The sequence below is a fragment of the Branchiostoma floridae genome, chromosome 2 (genome assembly GCF_000003815.2).
Source record: "Branchiostoma floridae strain S238N-H82 chromosome 2, Bfl_VNyyK, whole genome shotgun sequence".
NCBI classification, from domain to species: domain Eukaryota; kingdom Metazoa; phylum Chordata; class Leptocardii; order Amphioxiformes; family Branchiostomatidae; genus Branchiostoma; species Branchiostoma floridae.
This window is the reverse complement of record NC_049980.1, coordinates 19201636-19223950: the sequence shown is the minus strand read 5'-3', so window position 1 is coordinate 19223950 and position 22315 is coordinate 19201636. Positions and strand designations below refer to the sequence as shown.

General features: G+C 41.8%; 3 protein-coding genes across 5 annotated transcripts in view; 2 read left to right on the top strand and 1 right to left on the bottom strand.

Annotated features, from left to right (window-relative positions):
* LOC118405776 overlaps positions 1-18586 on the bottom strand; it is a 92289-nt gene extending 73703 nt beyond the window's left edge. Inside the window, exon 1 of one of the 2 annotated variants that reach the window (XM_035805536.1) lies at positions 18431-18586. The gene's annotated coding sequence lies outside the window, so the exon portion shown is untranslated. Of the gene's footprint in view, positions 1-17249; positions 17340-18430 lie in introns of those variants that run through there. The other variant, XM_035805527.1, reaches the window with a different exon arrangement.
* LOC118405763 (atrial natriuretic peptide receptor 1-like) lies at positions 7-11664 on the top strand. 2 transcript variants are annotated; one of them, XM_035805497.1, is made up of 16 exons: positions 7-79; positions 506-575; positions 1193-1294; positions 1623-1739; positions 2375-2446; positions 2757-2946; positions 3517-3675; positions 4528-4712; positions 5209-5265; positions 5601-5740; positions 5874-6014; positions 6676-6799; positions 7318-7561; positions 8084-8182; positions 8856-8947; positions 9284-11664. In XM_035805497.1, the coding sequence occupies exons 1-16, from the start codon at positions 9-11 to the stop codon at positions 9500-9502; spliced, it is 2082 nt and encodes a 693-aa protein (XP_035661390.1). In that variant the 5' UTR covers positions 7-8; the 3' UTR covers positions 9503-11664. The 2 variants fall into 2 exon arrangements, with proteins under 2 accessions (XP_035661390.1, XP_035661398.1); XM_035805505.1 differs by lacking the exon at positions 5209-5265.
* The window catches only part of LOC118408898 (MAP/microtubule affinity-regulating kinase 3-like), a 9210-nt gene continuing 2084 nt past the window's right edge, over positions 15190-22315 (top strand). The window contains exons 1-8 of the mRNA XM_035809760.1: positions 15190-15915; positions 16203-16398; positions 16792-16890; positions 19393-19595; positions 20002-20057; positions 20359-20518; positions 21428-21573; positions 22032-22292. Coding sequence (XP_035665653.1) covers positions 16204-16398; positions 16792-16890; positions 19393-19595; positions 20002-20057; positions 20359-20518; positions 21428-21573; positions 22032-22292 — 1120 coding nt within the window. The 5' untranslated portion in view covers positions 15190-15915; position 16203. The remainder of the gene's footprint in view (positions 15916-16202; positions 16399-16791; positions 16891-19392; positions 19596-20001; positions 20058-20358; positions 20519-21427; positions 21574-22031; positions 22293-22315) is intronic.

The window sequence follows — 22315 nt, the reverse complement described above, 5'->3', positions numbered from 1 at the left end:
GGGGCAGGATGCGGCCTGGCCCGAGCATGGTGCTCCTTGATGAACGCTCCCGTGACTGGCGCGGGAGGGATTCCAACTTGTACGTACATCCATGTAGACATGGGACACTTCAGCACAGATTTACACATAATTCATTTTATAGGCAGTTCCCTTTTCATTTCTCGAGTTTTGTGTAGGTTCTGAATGTTGCAATACCCCTCTTTCTATTCATCACAGAGCTAGAGAAATATTATTGCAAATCAGCTCAACATTTCAGATTAGTTTGGTGTGCCGTTTATTTTACCGGGCAGTGATGTCAAAAGCGCTCCCAAGCGACTTTCACATGCATGTCGTTGCTATGGCTCTTGAGTTGTCAGGCAAATCAAAGAAGCAATGAAAATGTATGGTTTTATACACACTCAATGTATTTGTACCATTAGTACAATTGTTGGCATCTAGTGGCTGTAAGTTTTAGCTCCCTTTTTTGTTTATTTTGTTAAAACACATCAGCTGTTTTTTCGTTTAGATCCCTGATGGATGGACAGATCCAGTCCCAACAGTTTGCAGATGCTGGGTACTGTAAAGTGGCCGATGAGGTACGAAATGGACCTGAATAGTACATTAGAGACAGAGGATTCCATGCTGAATAATGAATTGCTCTACATAAGTGTGTTGCTCATCTGTCTGCCAATGTTGTTCATCCATACTGGTATCAATACCTTAGAGTCTATACTTATTTAGAAATATACGTTGTCAGTTATTCTGCAGTCACTTTTGCAGCAGGTAGCTTATGTGCTATTCTTTGTACTTTCGCTCAGGTCAAACAAAATATCAGCTCCAAGTCATAGCCTAGTCATCAACACCCCCCAATCGGGATATCGGATTATTCTAAGTGCAAATTATGTTGCCCTTTCTGAAAGTCAGAACAAAAACACCCCGTAAACAACCCGGTGGGGCATTGGTTCGGGTATGTGACTGTTGCATGCCAATACCCCCCACCCCACCCCACACACACACTTCATACCCCCAAGGGGCTGCACTCCATACGTGCTCTCCTCTAAATGACTTTCAGCGGTGTAATTACAACTTGTTTTGTAATCATGTTAGCGTTGAAACCAATTATGGAGTAGACGTTTCAAAATTTGCTTTTGCGCCAGTCGCTGCTGTTTGATATGTTGAGCACGCTCTTTATTCCCGGATGATATACTCACAGGCGACAGGCAACACGCAATGGCAGAGAGTTCGGATCAAGAAGACGTGCTACACAGGCGTGGTGCAGATCAGCGACCGCGAGATTGTTCTCGAATTGAAGGAGGTAGTGAAACTTTCCAATGGCAATGAGTAATGGTAGTGGTTGAAATACATATCTTTTTGTAATTTAGCCGTTCATTTAATGAATTGCAAGTAATAAGTTCCAAACGTTATGTTCACCCACCGGTGCCGTTATGGAGACATAGACACAAATTACTTATTAACTCATCTATAAGTTAACATTTATCAACTTCACTTTTCTTCTTACAAAGAAACAATAGTTTACTGCTGTTCCACAGTTTTTTAAGTTAACATGATACAGCAATATGCCGAGATCCACAACACCTGTTGAAACTGGGTGATAACAATGATATTATGCTTCGTTGATGCAGATGAGAGACTTGAGCAACAGCCACGATCATTTGGTGAGGTTCGTAGGAGTGTGCAGGGAACACTTCGATAACCCCACCATGATCCTGACAGAGTACTGTCCCAAAGGCAGCCTCATGGTAAGTACAAACCTAGCAACCTCACTTCGTACCTTGATATGTGAGGACTGAAATGCGTTGCCAGGAGGCAACCATGCTGCCATACAATGGGAAAATGGACCTTGTCCAATACAATGGGAAAATGGACCTTGTCCAATATAATGGGAAAATGGACCTTGTCCAATACAATGGGAAAATGGACCTTAGACCACGCTGATTTAATTTTATGGATTGCATCCTCTTTAGACTCCAAACTAATGTCCTGACCACGTGTCCATGACCATGGAGAACAGATCCTCTGACAAGCATAACATTCTGATTGACCAGGGATGTTATTGGGTGCCCACAGTTTTTTTCTAAACAGGCGAAAATCAATGCGCGAGCGATGTCATCCATAAAAGTACAATTATTAGGTACACTAGTAAAATTGTGGGGTATTTCCTAAAATTGACCCACTCGAAGATGTTTTCTGAATGGAACTTGGAGACCACCAGGGACAGTCAACTGATTTATCATTAACAGTTGCTGGTGAACGTTGATGACGTAGGTACTTTCCGGGATATCCAAGGCAAACATTTCAAACGCAACCTCAAATCGGTTGAATGTATACTCCACCAGTACGTTGTTGATAAGTTTGGCTGATTTTGTCTCCACAGGATGTTCTGCAAGATGAAAGAGTGAAGCTAGACTGGGTATTCCAGTGCAACCTTATGAACGACATCATCAAGGCAGGTTCTTTTATGAATGCACTTCAGATAGTTTCAGCATTGTATCAACTCTTGCAACTTTGTCGACAGTCATTCAATAAAGAAGAAGAATTTTCCTTGACTTATCCTGTTTCACAGTTTTCAACTTAAACACCCCTGTAGTTCCTTGGGAATCTCCAAACTCCTATCACTTTTTGCCGAGCTAATGGGTTATCATCTACACGTCGTGACCATAGCATTTTCGGAATACCAGATACGGAAAACCAGTAGTTTTATGCTATAGCGCTCCAATGGCCCAAAGTAAAATGGTTATGTATATTTCTTCCACCAGGGAATGCGTCACATTCACAGCAGTAAACTGCGTTCCCATGGTAACCTGACGTCATCCAACTGCCTGGTTGACGCCCGATTTGCAGTGAAGATCGGCGATTTCGGACTGCCTTCCTTCAGATCTTCTTTGGGGGAAGGAAGACTCTCCTCAGAGCCATGCGAGGGCGAGATGACGCATGCCTTTTACGAAAGTGAGCCATTCGCATATTTAAATCCTTTATGTGTGATGTTTCTAGGAAGGATTTAACTGAAATTTTCAACACAATATAATCACTTCAAGCCTTCACTTGATAGATTACGATAACTTCTATCTTGCAACTTTTGTAATGGTGAGAGAAATGTTAACAGAAACACCTAAATGGGGAAAGTGTACCGAAAGCTAGAAAACTCTAATCTGGTAAGATTCTCAACGTATTGAAGAGAAATGCCATACATAATTATTTTGTTTAAATCAGCATACATATATCTCGGTATGTGTATATATTATGACATGCTTACGTGAGGTTCCAAGCCCGCTCGGGTACGGTGTTACATTGGCATGGGGACATGGCGACACGGTGAATAGGGCAGCATCAGGCAATAACCTCATACGTCAATCCTCTGCATGTTAAAGGACACAACCCATTCTTATCGAAAAGAGTACCAGTGACCCGGTGTGCTTGGCTTAACATGCTAGTCGTGGCGCTTGGCATTCTCACTACTAGGAACACAACAGTTTGAGTGCAACTACCATACCTTTCCATACTTGTATTCTACACTAGAGAAATTGTGGTGCGCCCCAGAACTGTTGCGGCAAAAGAACCCACCGAAGGAGGGGACACAGAAAGGAGACATCTACAGCTTCGGCATCATCATGCAGGAGATCATGTTGCGTGAGGGGCCTTTCTTCGTGAAAGATGATGACTCGATGATGGCAAAAGGTATACTCGTGTGCTTGTTTACATGAATATGTGCCAATGACTTTGTTGTAAATTAATAATATCGTAATGAATTAAAGGATACATTTGTACAGAGCTTACACATTTGTGAAATGCTGAAGCATTGTTCCAACACAGAAGTTTAATCCGTCCACTATGTTAACAATACTGAACTTCTGTGCTAATTCCTGTATCTCATTATATGTCTCCCCAGTGTCCCATTAGAGAGTACTGGGAGTCTTTTAGAGCTATGCCTCCAACCTCAGCCACCTTGCAATTAGTAGATCTAATAGACAGAGATAATCATTCATACCAAGAACTCTGCCAGCCTTGATTTAATAAAGATCACCAATCCTAATATTTGTGTTGATCTTATAAAGCCTATTTATAAATGCCGTCTTAACATAAACGTTTTGAAAGCATTCCTAATGACCTTTGTCCAAATGATAAGGGTTAATGTTACCGGTGACATAATGTCTGGCTATGATTACCAAATACGCCAACGAATGAGCGAAGCGATGTCAGGCTCCCGAAAGAGGACCATCAACGTTATTACCATCAAACTGATACTGACATTGTTGGAATTGCACCATACTTACAGTTACAGGTGTGCATTATATGTCGAATTCGAATGCAGAGTTTTCCCCCTAATTTCATAGCTGCATAACCCAATGAAAATAGAGTTTTGTGATTGGCTATATGATGATGCTAATTAGTGGCTTATCTTGAATGATCGTTATGTTCTTCTGTACTGTAAACACATATCACTCCATCGGCACTATCATATTCATTATCTAATCAGGAATACTATTACCGTCATCCTTTACCCCCGTTTGCTATGTGTTTTATTTACAGCCAAAGTAGAGCACGTCATGTTGGCAAAGACCGACTCCAGAGGAAGACTGTTTCGGCCGACGCTCCCAACACTGGACGACATGGAGGATATAGAACTGGAGGACGACATGCAGCCTGCCGTCAACTCCAACGCCAACGCTACCATCCCGGAACAAAACTCATCAAACTCCCCTGCAAAGGACAAGGTACAAAATCTAGCATGTGCCGGAAGATAACAGCCTCGTCTTTCCTGCTTAAAGTAAAGTAAACTAAGACTTGGCCTTATTGCTAATTTTGATTTTCCCTGTGGAATCATCATTTGTTAACCAATTACTCACTTCTACAGCAACACCGATGCGACCAATCTCGGACTAATCACGTACAGAATTATATGAAGTATAATGAAGTAGTTGTGATCATTCCTTACCTTTAATCACATAGTGTTTAGAATAGCTTGCAGCTGTGACAATAATAGCAATGTAAATGAAAGCTGTACCCGTAGCTCGATGACAGTGCGTAGCCAAAGGGTGGCAGTACGGTACTAGAGGGTCGTTAACGTCACCTGATGTAGACAAGACCTTTGCCTGCCATGAGATGTTGTGTGTGACCGATAAATGTTTTACGATACAAACACTTTCTTCTGTGCCACCCCCACCATCTCTCATCTGTATGTTTTTGTCCCGATTGTCCCACACAACACAGGTTCCACATTCTCATTCCAGGAGCTCCGACATGGTACCGCTCGTCCCTCGTGATAAGGTTCGCCTGAATCCAGTCCGATATCTGCCGTAGCCTTTAGTTAGTTCTCCCTAACATTGCATTCACTGTACACGACGTGTTAGCTTACACTAACACTAGATTTCCCTAACCAGCATTAACACTGCCTTCTCAGTGCTTCATAACATAGTTTAGATCTGGTTGTTACCAAATACATCTTTCTTTGCTTTCAAGATCTTCCTGCATCTTGAAGAGGTGAAGCGCTTGGTGACGGGTAAAGCTCATAATCAACTAACGTTTAAAAGAGTGTTTATGTGTGACAGTGACAGCAGCCATGCCAGTGTTGGTAGTAAAGACCCTATTTTTCCCCGCTTCAGAGGAAGGACAGAAGAAAAGAGATGATGAGCAGGTTCTTGGAGGAGGTCCAACGACTGATGTCGGAGTGTTGGCAGGAGGATCCCATCCAGAGACCCGACTTCAATCATTTGTTCAGCCACGTGCGCAAGTTTCTTGGCAGGTAACAACACAATTCTGACCGGTACAATGATTATGTAGGTAGAGTGGTCCATTTGCAATCTAAAAGTCGTGTGTTCAAAGCTATCTATTGTGTTAGTTTCACATTGACACCACTCTTACGCCACTCTACGCAGGGACAAGACACTTGTGGACAACTTGCTGGGCAGAATGCAGAAGATTGTGAGCAATCTGGAAACCATCGTGGACAAACGGACGGAGGAGTTACGGAAGGAGAAAGAGAAGTCAGACATGCTACTCTACAGGATGCTGCCTAGGTGAGTCGCGCACTGTTGCCGAATTTTCTGTTATTTACAAAACCCAATGCCTCTATCTCTCGTTCAGCATTAGACATCGCCAATGGAGAACAGTTACTACATGCCCCTTCCCAGTATGATCAAGGTTTCAATCCTAAGTGTACTTCTTGTACCGTCATGAACTCGTTTTGTCCCAAACTTAAGGTACATGTATAGTGACCACCTAAGCTCTCATAGTAAAGCACTCATAGTAAAGTATTTACGCATGGTCTGCCATCATAACTCGAGACCGGAAGGACTCGACTTAAGCAAGTAAGCAAGCAAAGTATTTATGCATTAGCTATTGTAAGGAGTGGTAACAACAAATTTCCCAATATATTAGCGGTCAGTAATGGCAGAGCTCTATTGTACACGTACAGAAATGTAATCCACCTGTGTCTTTGATCGATATTGTAAAGCGACACAGTATATTAAGACACAGATGTATTATGTCTTTGGGTCTCTACTACGTCAGGTGCGAATGGCCGCGAATGGCGAAACACTTAACCTGACGGCGTCAGAAGTCGTTCCAATCTTGAACTTGAATAACTGTTTGAATGTGATTTTTTCTCTCGTTTTTTTAATGGATTAGCTCTCTATAGTTTATATGACTGGCCTCTAACCAACAGTTTCAATCCTGTAGTTCCATCGCGGATCAGTTGAAGTCTGATCAGAGGGTCCAGGCGGAAAAGTTTGACTGCGTCACCATCTACTTCAGCGATATCGTTGGATTTACCGCCTTGGTGCATAAGATGAAGCCAATGGAGGTAATATACTGTAGCCACCACAGACGTATTGTCAGTTGTTGTTTTGAAGGGTAAAATGCTCTAGTCCGCCATCTTGTTTCAGTACTAGTTCTGTAAAGTTCGATCACCTTTTAAACTAAACATCTGTCCGAGTCACTCTTTCGTGTTTCCTACTGGCGAACACACAGAATCCCTTTTCACCTCGGCTTTTCTCTGAAAATACAATGGCATTCAGCAGCAGTTTGTTGGTAATATTGGCACCAGTGGGCTGCGTGGTACAATTGGCTTCCATTTGGTTCTGTTCAATTATAAAAAAATGATATTACATTTAATTCCAAGATAATTCCGTTTTTTGACTGATACAACGAGATTTACCGCTCATTATCCTCATGTGCATTGCTTGTAGTCAACGTTTGAGGCAGTTGGTATAGTAAGACAAAGAATAACCGGGTGCCTTAAACTTTGACCTTCGACCACAATGTATCACGGCTTTACATGTGCACTTGGAATGGCTCATGGCTGCTGAATCGTTTCTCCAGGTGGTCACGTTACTGGATGACTTGTACAAAATGTTCGACCAAATCATCGATGAATTTGACGTCTACAAGGTAGAGACTATAGGGGACGCGTACATGCTGGTGTCCGGCCTTCCACGGAGAAACGGCAGCGAACACGTCAAGGAGATCTCTCGGTCTGCACTCGGGATTCTCCGGGGAGTCGCCGGCTTCAAGATTCGGGGCAGACCGGACGAGGTGCTGAAAATCCGCATCGGCATTCACTCGGGTGAGTTTATCAAAAGGATATTAACAACACGGTTGTCCGCGTGGGTGGCAGCAAAATCAATATCTTTTGCTAACGTAAAGCCTCTTAGTCACGACTCATGCGTATATCCCTAATCTCTAAGCAGATCCTCGGGGCAGAATCGGGTTGAACAGACATTAAGAAATCGTCACGATTCTGACCGGAATATCAGCTTGGAGATTAGTATGTCTCAGCTTTTGTCTGTAGCAATGAAGTCAAGATCATGAAAAATCTTTAAGATGTTTTACTAGCCAACACACAGGGAAAATGTGAAATACAGGGAAATCGCACTCGCATGACTGTGACGTAGCCTTGCTAGATAGTTAAATCTTCAAGTTGCCTTCAGTTGATATGACTTTGCAAATGTCAGTCATGACATAAGTGCACATCATACTTCCAAACTAAACCCGCCAGCATGGTGGCTTGGACGTGCTATCCTTTTTGAAAACGGAGTACGTAATTGTGACATGTGTAATATTGTCTCTTAATAAAATGCCCCCACAGGTGAGTGTGCGGCAGGTGTGGTGGGAGAGACAATGCCTAGGTACTGTCTGTTTGGAGACACGGTCAACATTGCCTCCAGGATGGAGTCTACGGGCGATGGTATGAGGCGGATGGTTTATCAAAATAAAACATTGTGTGGTTAAGAACATTATGATGCTTACAGCTTTAAACTAATAGTGACATAGGCAAAACGATTTTCATTGATAAATATTTACAATAGGCTTTTGCTATGGAATGAATGGATGCTAACGTGATGGTATTATCTATTTGGCTGCGTGTATGCAGTATTTCCTTTTGGTGTGTTTGTGTTATCCGTAGTTATTTCAATGCACTGTCTGCAGTGTGGGAGACGAGTGGGAAGATGACCTATACAGGTCAGACCTGCCACAGTAGTAGTGGATCAGAGAGGTCAGAGGTGGTAGAACTTCCCGTTAGTTAGAAATGACAGTCCAGGTCATGTAGTCAATGTGAAAGGATACTACTAGTAATTGAAGGGGAGGTATTGTTTTTGGTCTGTCTGTTTTTGTTTCACAGTTATATGTAAGTCCCGCTCACCATAGAATGGCATGAAGTGATTTATGAACAAATATAATGTCAATCGAAATTTCATTTGCATAATTGATGAACTAGAATTAAGACATACGAGAAACTCCAAATATTTCATGGAGTCATGAGATCTTCGAACACTGTTTTTCCTGTGACAAATTTTAAGAATCTTGTATCGTCTGTGAAGTTTAGTATGTATACAATTTTCTGTATCTTAACTTTGCAGCTATGAAGATTCATGTGTCTGAGGACTCTTACAACCTACTTGAACCTTCAGGAAACTTCAAGTTGGAATACAGGGAACCGATCTTTGTAAAGGTAAACACTGTTACGTTTCATATTCTGTCAATTTCTAGATAACAAGCGAAACGGACTTGTTTTTTTTATTATGTTTTTAAGTTAAAGTATGTAGAGCTTCTGCATAGTTTTATATTTTGTCCTTCCTATGCAAAAATATTGTATGGTAATCTACATTATTGTTGCGCATTGTCTGACAACACAGAAATGCAGAAGTAAGCAGGGAATTGATATCCCATCACGGGTACTGATAGAGGCTATTGGCATCCAGTGCAATCAATGCATCATGTATATAATTATCTACCACGGCTAAAGATATGTATAAGCTTCTTCTGTTGTGTTTTTCCATCATACTAGGGACGGCCGCAGAAAATGAAGACATACTGGCTGATCGAGGAAACAAACGTCCCTGTGCCTAACGGAATGGTGGCTGGCACGGGAAACTCGATATCCCTTCCACAATTGCAGTCCGACCAAGGAGACAAACCACCGAGTATAGTAACCAACCCACCAAACAGAGTGACCAACCAACTGACCGGACCCTCTCCTTACTACAGCGTAGAAACCGTATGCTAATACAAGACGTCTACGTTAAAGTATTGCGGTAACAATGTAACAGTTATTAGGGATGTGCAGATGAAACATTCTATGACTGAAAACAGGATGACTTTGTACAGAGATTGTCCATAGAATTGGTTTTAATGTTTATACTGTGTACCTGTACTATACATGTATTTCAACTAGTTCACAGTGTATCAGACGAACAATACAGGTCTCTGGTGTATTGTGTGCGGGTCAACAATCATGATGTATGTGCTCGATGCACTCTGTAGATACGAGAGCGAAGGGAAAAGTCCATGTACAGTTTTTCTGATGTTGTGCAAGGGTGTTTCTGTCAAGCACGCCACAGTCTCGGTCAATATCATTCTGTTGACTCATTCTCATGCCGTGCGGCCGATCTTGATCCATGCAAAAATTCACATTTGACACGAAGACAAGTGTGTCATTCAGGAAATCTTACTGCAAAATTTAAAAAAAGGGAGCAGACTGAAAAGTCTTGATCTTGAGTTATTTTGAATTGCCTTCTCTGTATACGAGGGCTCAAATGAAAACTTCCGGGACGATGGTTCCAGAAGTTATCAAATTATGATCCCCTCACATTATTGATGAAGAAGTACAGCTGATGTGACCCGACCTTACGGTGCGACTTTATGTCAGTGACAACCACTGGCATTCATTCTGTGAAGAATGGGTGGATATTAGTAAAATACACCCAAATAGTAGTAACTGTCATACACTACTTACAAAACTTTCAATTGTGCCTCATGACATGTTATGATGTTGAGATGGTGAGTCTGCGCCATCTATTGACTTAACGTAGAATTTTACCAGACTACAAAATGTGCGAAAAATACATCGATGGCCAATTACTAGTTTGTTAACTTTGGTCGTCGAAACGTGACAAAACACCAATGTTGCGACTGTGACCATGTTATCTTGAAAACATACAGAGCGAATGCTCGATTCCAGAATGTAGCTTTATACGTTATGAATACTTGGCGAGTGACTGGCGAGCGCAAGAATATCAGCTGTATTTTCTTATGCCATTTTGGTTGTTTTCTTTGTTACGATCAAGATCCAAAACATGTTCAGTATCCTCGTGGAAGGAGATAAAATTCTCAATTTTTATGTGTCAGCAATTTGTTATGTGTTTGGGATATTTTTGCGTTAAGGAAGTAAGTGTTGGTGTACTTCGAGCATTTGGAAACACGATTGTTGTCGTCAGATGAGTGTTGATGTGGCTTGTTGATGTGGATAGAATGTACAGATATACGTCGCCAGAAACAAATGGGTTGTCCGAGTTTTGATGTTTACTGATTGTCTCACAGATTATATTGACCTGACATGAAACCACAGTGTCTTTGAGGGAACACCTGACGTTATTCGTTGTCTTAGCGTTCTAGAACTGTAGACATGAACGTGTAATATGTTTTACCCTGGATATAAACAACGAGTCGTTCTTGACATACACGGATTTTTCGATATAATTGTAAATTTCAATACTTCGTCATCAAAAACGGCGGTAGCCAAGCGGGGTGGTCGGTCGGCCACAAATCCCTTCTCTAGCTTTCTTTAAGGGCGGTCCTAGTTTTGATGTTTACAGATTGTCTCATAGAGCATATTGACCTGACATGTGAATACTGTCTAAAGAGAACACCACACATTCCCTGTTGTCTTAGCGTTCTAGAACTGTAAAAATGATAGTGTAATATGTTTTACCCTGGATAACAAAGAACCCATACTTGTACATGCCAATACGATACATAAAGATACAACACCTGTTTACATTGGCTAAGAAAATAAGTTACCAACTTAAGTACTTACATACTTGATCACGTACTTGCTAACAAACTGCAATGGGAAGTAAATGCTTCACAACGAAAGCGGAAAGGAAATGTCAGTGTTTCTGTTTGTGTTTCTGTTTGAAAATTGTCCCATGGTTGTTTACTCCAATGAGCATTTCATGGGAAATAGTGTTATAAAACACCGTGTACAGTGGATACTACTTGAAGGAACAGATTGCGTAGAAGTCGAGGTTGTAAATGCTGTCAGTTCTTTGTTTGTTCTGTGAAGTAAAGATGTTACTGTAGAGGGTTATTACAGAGACTGTGTTCCTTTATAGTTGATCCTAAACTTCGGCGCCCTTGGAAGACAATAAAACGGACTATTTTACTTGACTGTTTCTGATCTTGTGGTTTTTTTTTCTATGCAACGAAATGATATTCACGAGAATCAAGAGATGTACCACGGCGTAACGTTACAACCTTCGTAATCAATACTTTACAACCTTCGTCCATCACTCCCTACTTTAGCCTTCTTCATGGAGGTCGGTGTGTGATAAGCAGAACGTAATAAGCAAGACACGACTATGCGACAAATTATAGTGTTTTCTGGGGATCTAATTTACTGCAATAAAGTATACGCCCATTCCTCATTAACTGGGAAAATTGGAGGTAGAAAATTGTAAAAAATAAAGTTGTCCAAAACGCTTACCTGCTGGTATGAACTTGTTACCACTTATATCGACTATCTTTTGCTATTTTTGTCTGGTGCTAACACGCTTAATTTTGGAGATATTTGATTTTTAGTAGGCCATGTCATCTTTCCTACAATTTCGTAATAAAGAGCATATTACTACACAGAGAAATGTTCCAGCAAGTAATAGTGGATTAACAACAGCCAAATTAGCGAATTTTCCAACCCAAAACCTTCAAATTACACGCCAATGAGAAATATTTAACCGCCGTGTCATTTGTTTCGGAATAATCATCAAAATTACTAGCTATTAAGTTTGCTACATTTGTATAAAAGTAAATAAATGATATATTTTTTTCTGATATGAAGACAAACCGTTTAATACTCCTTAATTTTCACCCTGTAGGATGGGATAAGAGCGATAGAATATATTTATGAAAATGGTTGGAAGCAGGCGATATCTATTCTACAGGTAAATGCCAATGAACTGTGGTAACGTAAATTACAGAATCTCTAACATTTGGAGGAAAGCCGAATAGTGTACATACTGGCTCTATTTGAACTGATCAGGTCATGTTCGTCTATAATGCTGGACCTCTTATCTTCATGTTGCTAACTCAGAGTAGCAAAAAAGTGTATCTTTGTTATCCGGAATACCCGTATAATCTTGTTCGTCCTGTACCCACCCGGACTCTGCGGAAATACACCCACGATATGCAAGGTCTCTATCTTGGCGGGGTCTATTTAAATACATGCTAAGTAACAAAGGATTCACGCAATCACACGCTCTACCTGGTCAGAACCGCTTCGTCCTCGCGTCCTTTAATCAAGTCTTTGGGAATAGCAGGACATGATGCGATGGCAACATGCACCAGATGGACTGGGCCTTTCTAGCACAAGCTTTCGATATTGGAAAGACAACAAACTAAACACCAGTTATCGCACTTCTTATAAAACATTTTTTAATGTCAGGACAATCTTTGTTCGTGGAACAAACACAATGTCACATCAATACAGAATGAATGTGCTACCTAACAAAATGTCCATCCATACACCTTATATCGTGTGGTTTAATAATACCGGCAGAAAGAACTGTGTAATATGTGTATAACAAGGCTTTTGTTGATGAGCAAGGCTATAAACAACATTATCATATAGCCAGGCGCCGCGGACCAATCAGAAGGCCCCGTTCCATGTTGGTTATGACGCCGTAACACAAAGATCCAGGCCAGGCAGGTGGGTTTCGCTCCTCTGATTGGTCAGAATGAATCGACACCGGCACCAGTGTCGATGCAAATCGACACCAGTGCCGGTGTCGATTCATTTTGACCAATCAAAAGTAGCGATACACACAAGAAACTAAGATATATGCAGGCATTGACCAATAAAAAGGAGCGAAACAAATACCAGAGCAGAGGGAATAAGTACAGACTGTAAGGGGGATGGCTCCTTGTAACATTGATAATGAGTTTTGTTCGTTCTAAAAAGCCCGCAATGTTTCGGATATTTTCTGTGGAAATTTTTGGTTTCAAAATGCAGTGTGTAATCTCCTTACATATGCACGTACCAAAGAACAAATGTGAATTTTCAGAAATTCGATAAAGGAATTCACACGTAGAGTACTAAGAGATCTATGCGTCATACCGGAGTTTGAAAGTTTCGGAAGGCTATATGATAATAACGTTAATGACCCACCTGTTCCTCGGTGTACATGGTGTCATAACGCCTGGCCCTTTGCTATAACCACCTCATTCTTTCGGTGGTTATAGCAAAGGACCAGGCGTTATGACACCATATACACCTCGGGGCGGGTCATTAACCCTTAAGTGAATTTTCCAAAAGAGAGCTGCATGTGTAAAGGCAGTCTGTTCTACAGTTATCCTGGCAGCCTGTCCCTTTATTTGTGATCCGGCTGCCCGAGTTCGGCGCCGGTTCGAATCCCGGGAGTCGGGATGTTGTTTATTTCTGTTCTTACTCGCCCCTCTGAATTTCTACAATGGTTCCCACGCCGGCCCTGTGAGTAACAGGCTAGTATGTGCCACACAGGGATGTCGATCTCGGAGATTCGAGGACGAATCTTGAAAAGAAAAGGGGGAGTAGTGTAACAGTGGTGTTCAAGGACTGCTAAACCGAAGACGCCTAATGGCTTAAGCCTTTTGGCCGAACGGTTTGCACGTTCGATTTGTGATCCGGCTGCCCGGGTTCGGCGCGGGTTCGAATCCCGGGAGTCGGGGTGTTGTTTCTTTCTGTTCTTACTCGCCCCTCGTATTTCTACATTCCTATGAGAAATGAAAAGTCCCAGCATCGTAAAATTCACTGAAACAGGAACATATAAACAGACTGCATTGTGACTCTATGGCAAGCCAAGCCCACCTACAGTAACATTACAGCAGATAATACGTCTTTGGTTGATGTGCTCTTGCTGAACATCCGATGACATGTTGAAGAAAAAAAATGGTAACGTAAATTATATGGTAACGTAAATTATATTTATGCTTTTAATGATAGATAAAATTTTAACAAACAGCTCTGGAAAGATTAACTCTGCAGGCAATTACTTATCTGGGAGCATTCTTTCCTATGAGTACAAAAGTAATGACCTTTCTATAATTCTAAGGGACTTATTATGGTAACGTAAATTATATCAAAAAAGTGACAAACGGCCTGAGATTGGCGGTTATAGTCATGTTTCCAACATTCGTGTTTTATGTGTTCTGTCATTTGTTTGTTACGCAACACCACTGTTTAGCAGATAAAACAGTGAAAAAATTATCGGAAAATGTCTTTTCGTAAGCGAATTACACCCAACAGAAGTTCGGTAACGTAAATTATACAAAAGTTGGCGACAATAATAAAACGGCATCTGACGTAAAAAGGTCGTCTGCTGGACAAGTTCATCAACACGTGACAAGCCGGCCTAAGTGGTTGATGTAAATTATGACTGAAAATTTAAAGAACTAACGTCTTTTCATTATCAGAATGCCACGATATTCACCTTTATAGCATTTCCGACACGTGTTTTTAGCGTGTTTCTAAGCAAAACCTTACCCGGGACGACCAAAAGGCAACTAACAATGGTGGGAAAACATTGCTTAGCATATTACTATCATGTACTTGTAACGGAAAAGGGCAAAATACGTAGTCATTGTGTCTTTAAAGAAAACTGTGGCCCGCTGCTTATGTGCGACAGCAATTTGCCCCTTTAACGAGGAATGGGCGTATAATGGAACACTACCTCCACCCGCCTCATGGTGGCGCTAGAGTCTTTGAAACATTCGAAAGTATGACCTTGTACTGGTCATTTACTCCATCTGCATGGTTTGTGGTTGATTGATATTCCAGTGATAGCTGTCTTGTCCTGAATCCTTTTGTTCATTCTGGATATCAGTGGTTAGTGGCCTACAAGCATTCACTTCATTTCATGTTCTTGTGGAGTCATGTACTGAGATTTAAGCGGTTTGTTCCTTATTTCTGACACCTGTTGTAATTAGAAAAGGAGTCATTCCTACACATCACCTATAAAAGGCAAACGGAACTGTCCCAAGGGCTCACTAAACTGGTACTGAACATTGCACACACAAGTAAACACGGCTGTCCTTGGTGCTGAATGCTACCTACACAGGCAATGTTCCTGGTGCCTAATACAAATGTACTCTCTACACAGGCATTCTATTGCACTACCTACGGCTACGGCATGGTGGCGCTTGCATTAGGAACGTTCTACAGTTTGTGGCGTTTGACGTTCGAAATTGTGACGTTGACAATGCAATGTCACCCACCCCCTAACATTGTTGTTTTCTACTTTGTTAGAGACAGCGCGTTTGTTGAACGACGCCGTGTATTGCGCTCGTAAAACAAGCAAAATATTGAGATAAATCAATGTGCTCGAAGATTTTCCTTACGGAAGAAATTCTTTAAGGCTGCCTTCAGAGTTCGTAGGAAAGCAAAGTAAGGTAAGTCATTCTAAAGTGAATAATGCGACGTGTGCTTGTGATTTGACATAACCAGATGTAGCCTCACGGAGGTAAAAAAAAGAATTAAAGTTCTTAGGGCGTGCCAAACCTTGATTTGTATCACATTTATCCAACATTTGCCAAATTTATCTACTTTAACAAATTTCATAGAGACTTTAACACAAACCATCGTAAAGTTCACGTACTCTCAGTCTTCCACGAACAAAACAGTAGGATGAGAAATGAAGAACGTGTCGCTATACGTTATACTTGCTGTCATATTTCAGTATGGACTTGGAAGAGATTAGTTCCGAGTATTGGGAAGACCCCATAAAGTGGGAGTGTGGCCAGTATGGATACTCCGTGATAAAGAACATCGCAATCGGGAGCTTTGGTGACATCAAGCTGGCTAATGCTGAAGACTCGGCACTGGAGAGGCGGGAAGACCTAGCCGGTGATGCAGATGCCAAGGGGCACAGCTTGGTACGTTCTTACAAAATCTATTTCCTTGTTGTACAGCTTTACTGTGAACCGTTTCACATACCTGTTAAGAAACGAACTGTTGCAGTGAACACCGTGCATACAGTCAAAGGTAAACATGCCTGTCCTTGGTACTGATCTTTGGTAAATTCTACCCATGAATGACATGATGTTGCATTACCTTCGAATACCACATGGTGGTGCTCGCAGTAGGATTGTCCGTTGTTACGTTCCACTACCCGTTCGGCTTTCCGTCGTTGACATGTTCAGTTTTTCAGTTTATTGATCCCCGTTTACGCTTCAACACCTGTACATAAGCTACTTTCTAATAGATGGTGGCCTTCTGCCATTATACATAACTATGGTAAGACGGTATTGGTATCTAATTTGTGACAGGTGGCGGTGAAAATCGTCCATACTGGAAACGACGATTATGCGAGTGACATCCTGCCGAGGGAGGTGAACACTCTGCGGCGGCTCCATCACCCAAATGTGGTCAGTGCTCTTCTGTTGTACATTATACTTGAAATGAGTTTTGATTCCCTCTGTCAAGAACTGGTATATCCAAGAGACATACGATAAAGCATTGAAAATGTAATCGTTGTAATACTTAAGCCTGGCCTCGGACATTATTCTAATTCATGCGATAGTCATACTGAGGATGCTTAGTGCGCAGCATATAGAACACAGACAGACAGTCGGACATACACACACCTGCAAGAGTGGTACGTAGGAGCGTATATAGGCTGAGAAAAAAGAAATATAAAACACAATCACAAACAACATACAAAATGGTGACCGTGGTCGAAAATCTATGTCGTGTCACAAGGTACCTTAATGGCCATTTTTTTTACCTGTTCTGGCAGGGAATGTAGTATTTTGAGTTGGTCTACGCGTTGTGATCACGGAAATCATGTTGCAGAATGACACTGGCGCATGACATGGCTGTGGCGTGTCCGGTTGTGGCCGAGATGCAAAAGAAAGAATATCTATAGATACTTGTAACCTCACAATTTGGTCAATTCAGCCTGAAAATACATATTTGATAAACATTTCAGTACATTTAGCATGGATAGTGAAGCATTGCTATAATGCATTATGCTGTCTGTTCGAATTCTTTTCACAAGCCATCCCGCACCCTCAGTACATACTATATTTCTCCATCTTGATTAATCACTCCGCCGGAGCCCGACTCAACAGCCATCTGTTCACACACGGGACAACGAGTGACTCAACCCCAAGCTGCACAGGCGGCGTGAAAGATGACGAACTTGCCTGTAATAAGTGCCCAAAAGTTTTAACAGATACCGAAAATTTAAGGCATAAAGATTACGCAAAAAGTGCCTGCACTGATTTCCACATGGCACCCGCATGACCTGAGCATTGCATAACTCGCCGGGAGTCGACTCCGTGGATTTACACACAGGAAAACGAGAATTGTTCCCCCCGGCCCGCCAAGACAGACTAATGAGCATGGTTTCGAAGATCGAACGGGATCGAGTGTCCTAAAATCCCAAAATAGGAAAAAGGACCCTGCCGGCCAGTTCACAGGCTGTTTGGGGCACTTTCGGGCGTAACTCCTACGTGGCCCTGTGGGACACCTTTCTGTTCCCGGGTTATTTATAGGCCCGGCCTGGCACTGGACTTGAGATAACCCCCGGGATCCGGTAACAAATAGACACCGTGACATACCCGTGAGGAACACCGAGGGGCACCCCTGGTATCCGGCAGTCCACCGGGACAAAGTTGTGGTTTCGGAGCCAGGCTGGGGCTACATCCCTGACAGACATCGGTGCAATTGGGACCTACACAAACTCCAGAGGAGTGTACCCCAAGTCGACTCAGAAACCATGTCCACCGGATACCCCGAAGAAGGTTTTGACCGATACTCATATAAATTTAGATAGATAGATATTGTGCGTAAACCAGGTCATAGACGGCACGAAACGTACACAGCTGAAAAATGTTTTGTCCAAGTACACTGATTTATTTCTCTTCATTCTTCGTTAAAACCATGAGAAGAAAATTTACCTACCTGGTACTGCGTCCACCGGCCCTTCCAAACCCGTCCTATTCCATTATGTCGTTCCTTGCAACAAATTTTGCGGGAATTTTCAAAACATCCCGCGGAAATGTTTGAGGAGACTGTTTGAGGTAGGACGATGCAGCCACAGGACCATGCAACAGGAAGATGCAACACCTGGTAAACCTGACATCATCTCAGCTTGAAATTTGAATGATAATTGAGCACGGGGGCGTTCGTGATTGGCTTACTGGGATGTTGCATAATCACTTCAGGCCAAGCGCTAAAATTCAGTAGGACCACTCAAGGGTTACACTTCAAGGTATTTGGACAAAGTTCGACAACGCCAGTACGAATTACGTGAAAGTAGACCAAAGGTTTCCACACAAATTTACAGGAAATGAGTATGTAGACAGACCTCTCACGTGTCCATTCCATCCGGAATAGGTAATACAAATTCAATGGCCCGTGCTCTTTTTAGGGTGTACATGTAACTTTACTAGATATCAGTCGGATGTTATGAGCACATGGACCTACAAGCGTCACATTCTATCAAGGTTTGATAAAACCTCCTTGATTTTAATTTATGAAGCGGTTAGCAGTTTGCTACGGATAACGAAGTAAAGGAAACTGTGATAGCTTTTAATTGTCTACGTCTTACGGAAAAGGGGCATGCGTTTAGGGCAGTTAACGTCAACACTCTGCGCTGATTAATCAAGAAAGGCACTGGCTTCACTCTAATTTCAGGAACGAACTATGCTTTACGAATAATGCAACGATGACGCTCTACACTACATTTGAGCAGTCGGGCTACGTGGATTCTAAAAAGTCTGATTACGCTCGCTATACGTATTTATGAAGTCTACAAGGCACAATGGCCTCTTTTAACGTATGTCCGTGTAAATGTTCTCTTTGCTCTAATTCCCATAGTTGTAATACTTAAGAGACAGTTTTTTTCCCTCCTCCTACCACAGATGAAAATGTACGAGTATTTCTACGTCGCTGCCCGTACCTACATAGTGTTGGAGTACTGCGGTACGAACGGGAGACTGGGGGAGTTTATCCGGCAGTACCGGGCCGGCAGAGGACTGGGGTTAGCCGAGGACGCCGTGCGGCACTTCACCAAGCAGCTGGTGAATGGAATGAAATACGTACACAAACGTGGCATCGTACACAGGTCAGTTGGCGATTTGATTCTGTAATTCACAAGGCCGATATTTTACAGCGTTTTCTCAGTCACCGATTGATTGATATTAACGTTCTGAAGCCAGTTTTTATGACATATCATGGATGTCAATCGCACTTAGCAGTTTAGCCAATGATATATTGATAGCACGGTCATTAGTTGTTTGACCGAATAGTTGCATTTGAAAGAACAAGAAACATAGGGATAAAATTACTTTATAGTAGCAACCTTGCAGTCACACTCTCATTGGCCGAACTACTAATTGCCATACTATCATTGGTTGAACTGCTAATTGTGATTGACATTCATGCAGTAACAATATATTGCGAAACAGCACTGTTACTTTTCTTCAATTCGTCACCTATCCACTCAAAAGTAGCTGCACATTTTATTTCAGGGATCTACGGGCCGATAACATATTGTTGGATGATAAATACAACATCAAGATATCGGGTGAGTACAAACTACTATTGTCCTTTGTCTGATAGTCAACCTCTTGCATATCAAACGTGTACAGGCCAGGGTTGCTGCAGGCGCAGGCACATCGTCGTATACGTAGGATGCCTCAATCGGTCCAAGGAGGTTGAAACCTCCTTGATCGGTCATTGGGATATTGCTATCATGATATCACTGTATTAAGTCATATGGCTAAGAATACGCTTCTTGTCTGCCGTGAAATGATGCTAGAAAAAGAAAATCAATCCAGGTTATCACAGTTTGTAACATTCGATCATTGATCACGCCCCTCGCGCAGGTTTCGGCTACGCCACAAAGCTGGAGAAGGGCGTTGGTCTGGTGGACCTTTCTGACCCATCTTTCGAGGAGAAGACGTCAAGACTGGCGCTGGAGTACACCCCTCCAGAGGCCTTCTCGTACGACAAGTACCTGGGGAAACCGGCCGACGTTTGGAGTTTGTAAGGACTGTTTCATTCATAGCGATAAAAAGGAGAGAACTACCGTGACCTAGACGCTTTCTTGCTTTTGATTCCATTTTCTTTGGCTTTGAATTCTTATTCAGTTTTTAAATCGTTTCTATTGTTGTTTCGTTTAAAGACAATTGCCTTTTTTTTAGAAGAATGAAAAAGAAATATAAAGAAAGAAAAAAACGACTAAACAAGGACAAAATATTGGTGAAGAAACGGGTTGAAGAAACGAAGAATTGAACAAAAAAATAAAAAAATAGCTGTAATTCTTTATTACAGTACCCATTCTTATTCTATTCAATTACCGTTTCTACAACTTTCATGTTTCCGTTCCGACGGATCTTTGTCACTAAAACACTTGAGTAGCAGGGGTTTTCAGTTTCAAACAATTCGGGTACATTTATGAACAGATAAAATATAAATTCTTGATGGCTGTAATTCATTTATTGTTATCATGTACCAATTTCATAAATATATACCATAGATGTATTACACGTTTAATCTAAACTACAATAACCATGGTATATAAAACTGAACAGGCTTGTTTATGAAGGTTATACAAAGCTAACCGAACAAAGAACTGAGACCATTTATCACATTCTTTTGTCGATCTGTAGTACACGAATCACATGATGCTGTTACCTCTGTGTCTTCAGTCTCTGTGTTCAATATGTTTGTTTTGTTGGTGTGTGTCCGTAATTATTTGAGTGCCAGGATGTTTGGCGCTGAGACTGACAGGATGGGAAGTTGACTAGTAACAGATCCAAAGTTGGTCCCTAAAGATTCACATAGAACAACCTGGACAAAACCAGTGAGAAATTCACAATACTGAATGAGGAAAAAAAAACACTAACGAATCCGGAGGTATGAAATCTTCGATGTCTTGTTGCTTGTGTCCAGGGGAGTTGTGCTTTACATGATGCTTGCGGGAAAGAAGCCGTTCACAGCGCCGCAACACAAGTCCCAGCAAGTGAGAGCCAGTCTGTACTGCAAAGCGGTTTGGGAGCGTAGCGGCAAGCAAAGCTATAGCAACCGTATCTCAAAAGGTATGTATGGCATGAAGAAAACTATCTTCATGATGAGGTCACTGCTACTATTTGTCGATCTTACGAAATCTTTTCCATTCCACACTCAGTAATACAGAAGACCATATGGTATGTTCATTGACTTACTTTCGCCAATAACCTGGAACTGCAGAAATGTGTTTTTTTTTCAAATCCTTTTGTATGATAAATATTAAGAAAATAGCATATTTCTAAGGCGGTAATGCCATACTTTGGGGGGCATTTGAACGTTAGATAAAGGTTGTATATTATGTAAATCCTAATTTTATTAACAATATAATTTATAATTTAGAAATGATACATGGCTTGTTTGCGTACTCGGTAACACTTTCATAGCACTTTATTTTATATAATATCATCTAAAACATTTAACTCAAAAGTATCAAAATCATTTAACGAAGGTATGAGATCGTGAATCGAAAATATCGTTTTGGTTTCAGAGGCAAAGATACTATCCCGTAAGCTTCTTGATGTGAAGGACGATGCTCGGCCGACTCTAAAGCAGCTTAGTGCGTCACGATGGCTAAAAAACGCCATCTTGCAGCCCGACCGACTTATGAATCTTGTGCGGCTGCACAAGGACCAGTACAGGGATTTGGCGGGAGTCGGGGAGGCCGAGAGAGCGCCGTCTGAGATCGACCAAGAACCGCTCTTCATGTCAGATTTCATGGGCTTAACCGCTCCCAACCCATGGCGCAATGGTCCTGAACTTTCATTTGTGCAG

What these genes read in the sequence shown, in the direction of transcription:
- LOC118405763 (XM_035805497.1), top strand. Translation starts at nt 9, where the DNA reads ATGCGGCCTGGCCCGAGCATGGTGCTCCTTGATGAACGCTCCCGTGAC. An exon ending in ACTCCCCTGCAAAGGACAAG is followed by an intron (nt 4,713 to 5,208) that starts GTACAAAATCTA and finishes CACACAACACAG; the next exon opens with GTTCCACATTCTCATTCCAG. An exon ending in CGCTCGTCCCTCGTGATAAG is followed by an intron (nt 5,266 to 5,600) that starts GTTCGCCTGAAT and finishes TCCCCGCTTCAG; the next exon opens with AGGAAGGACAGAAGAAAAGA.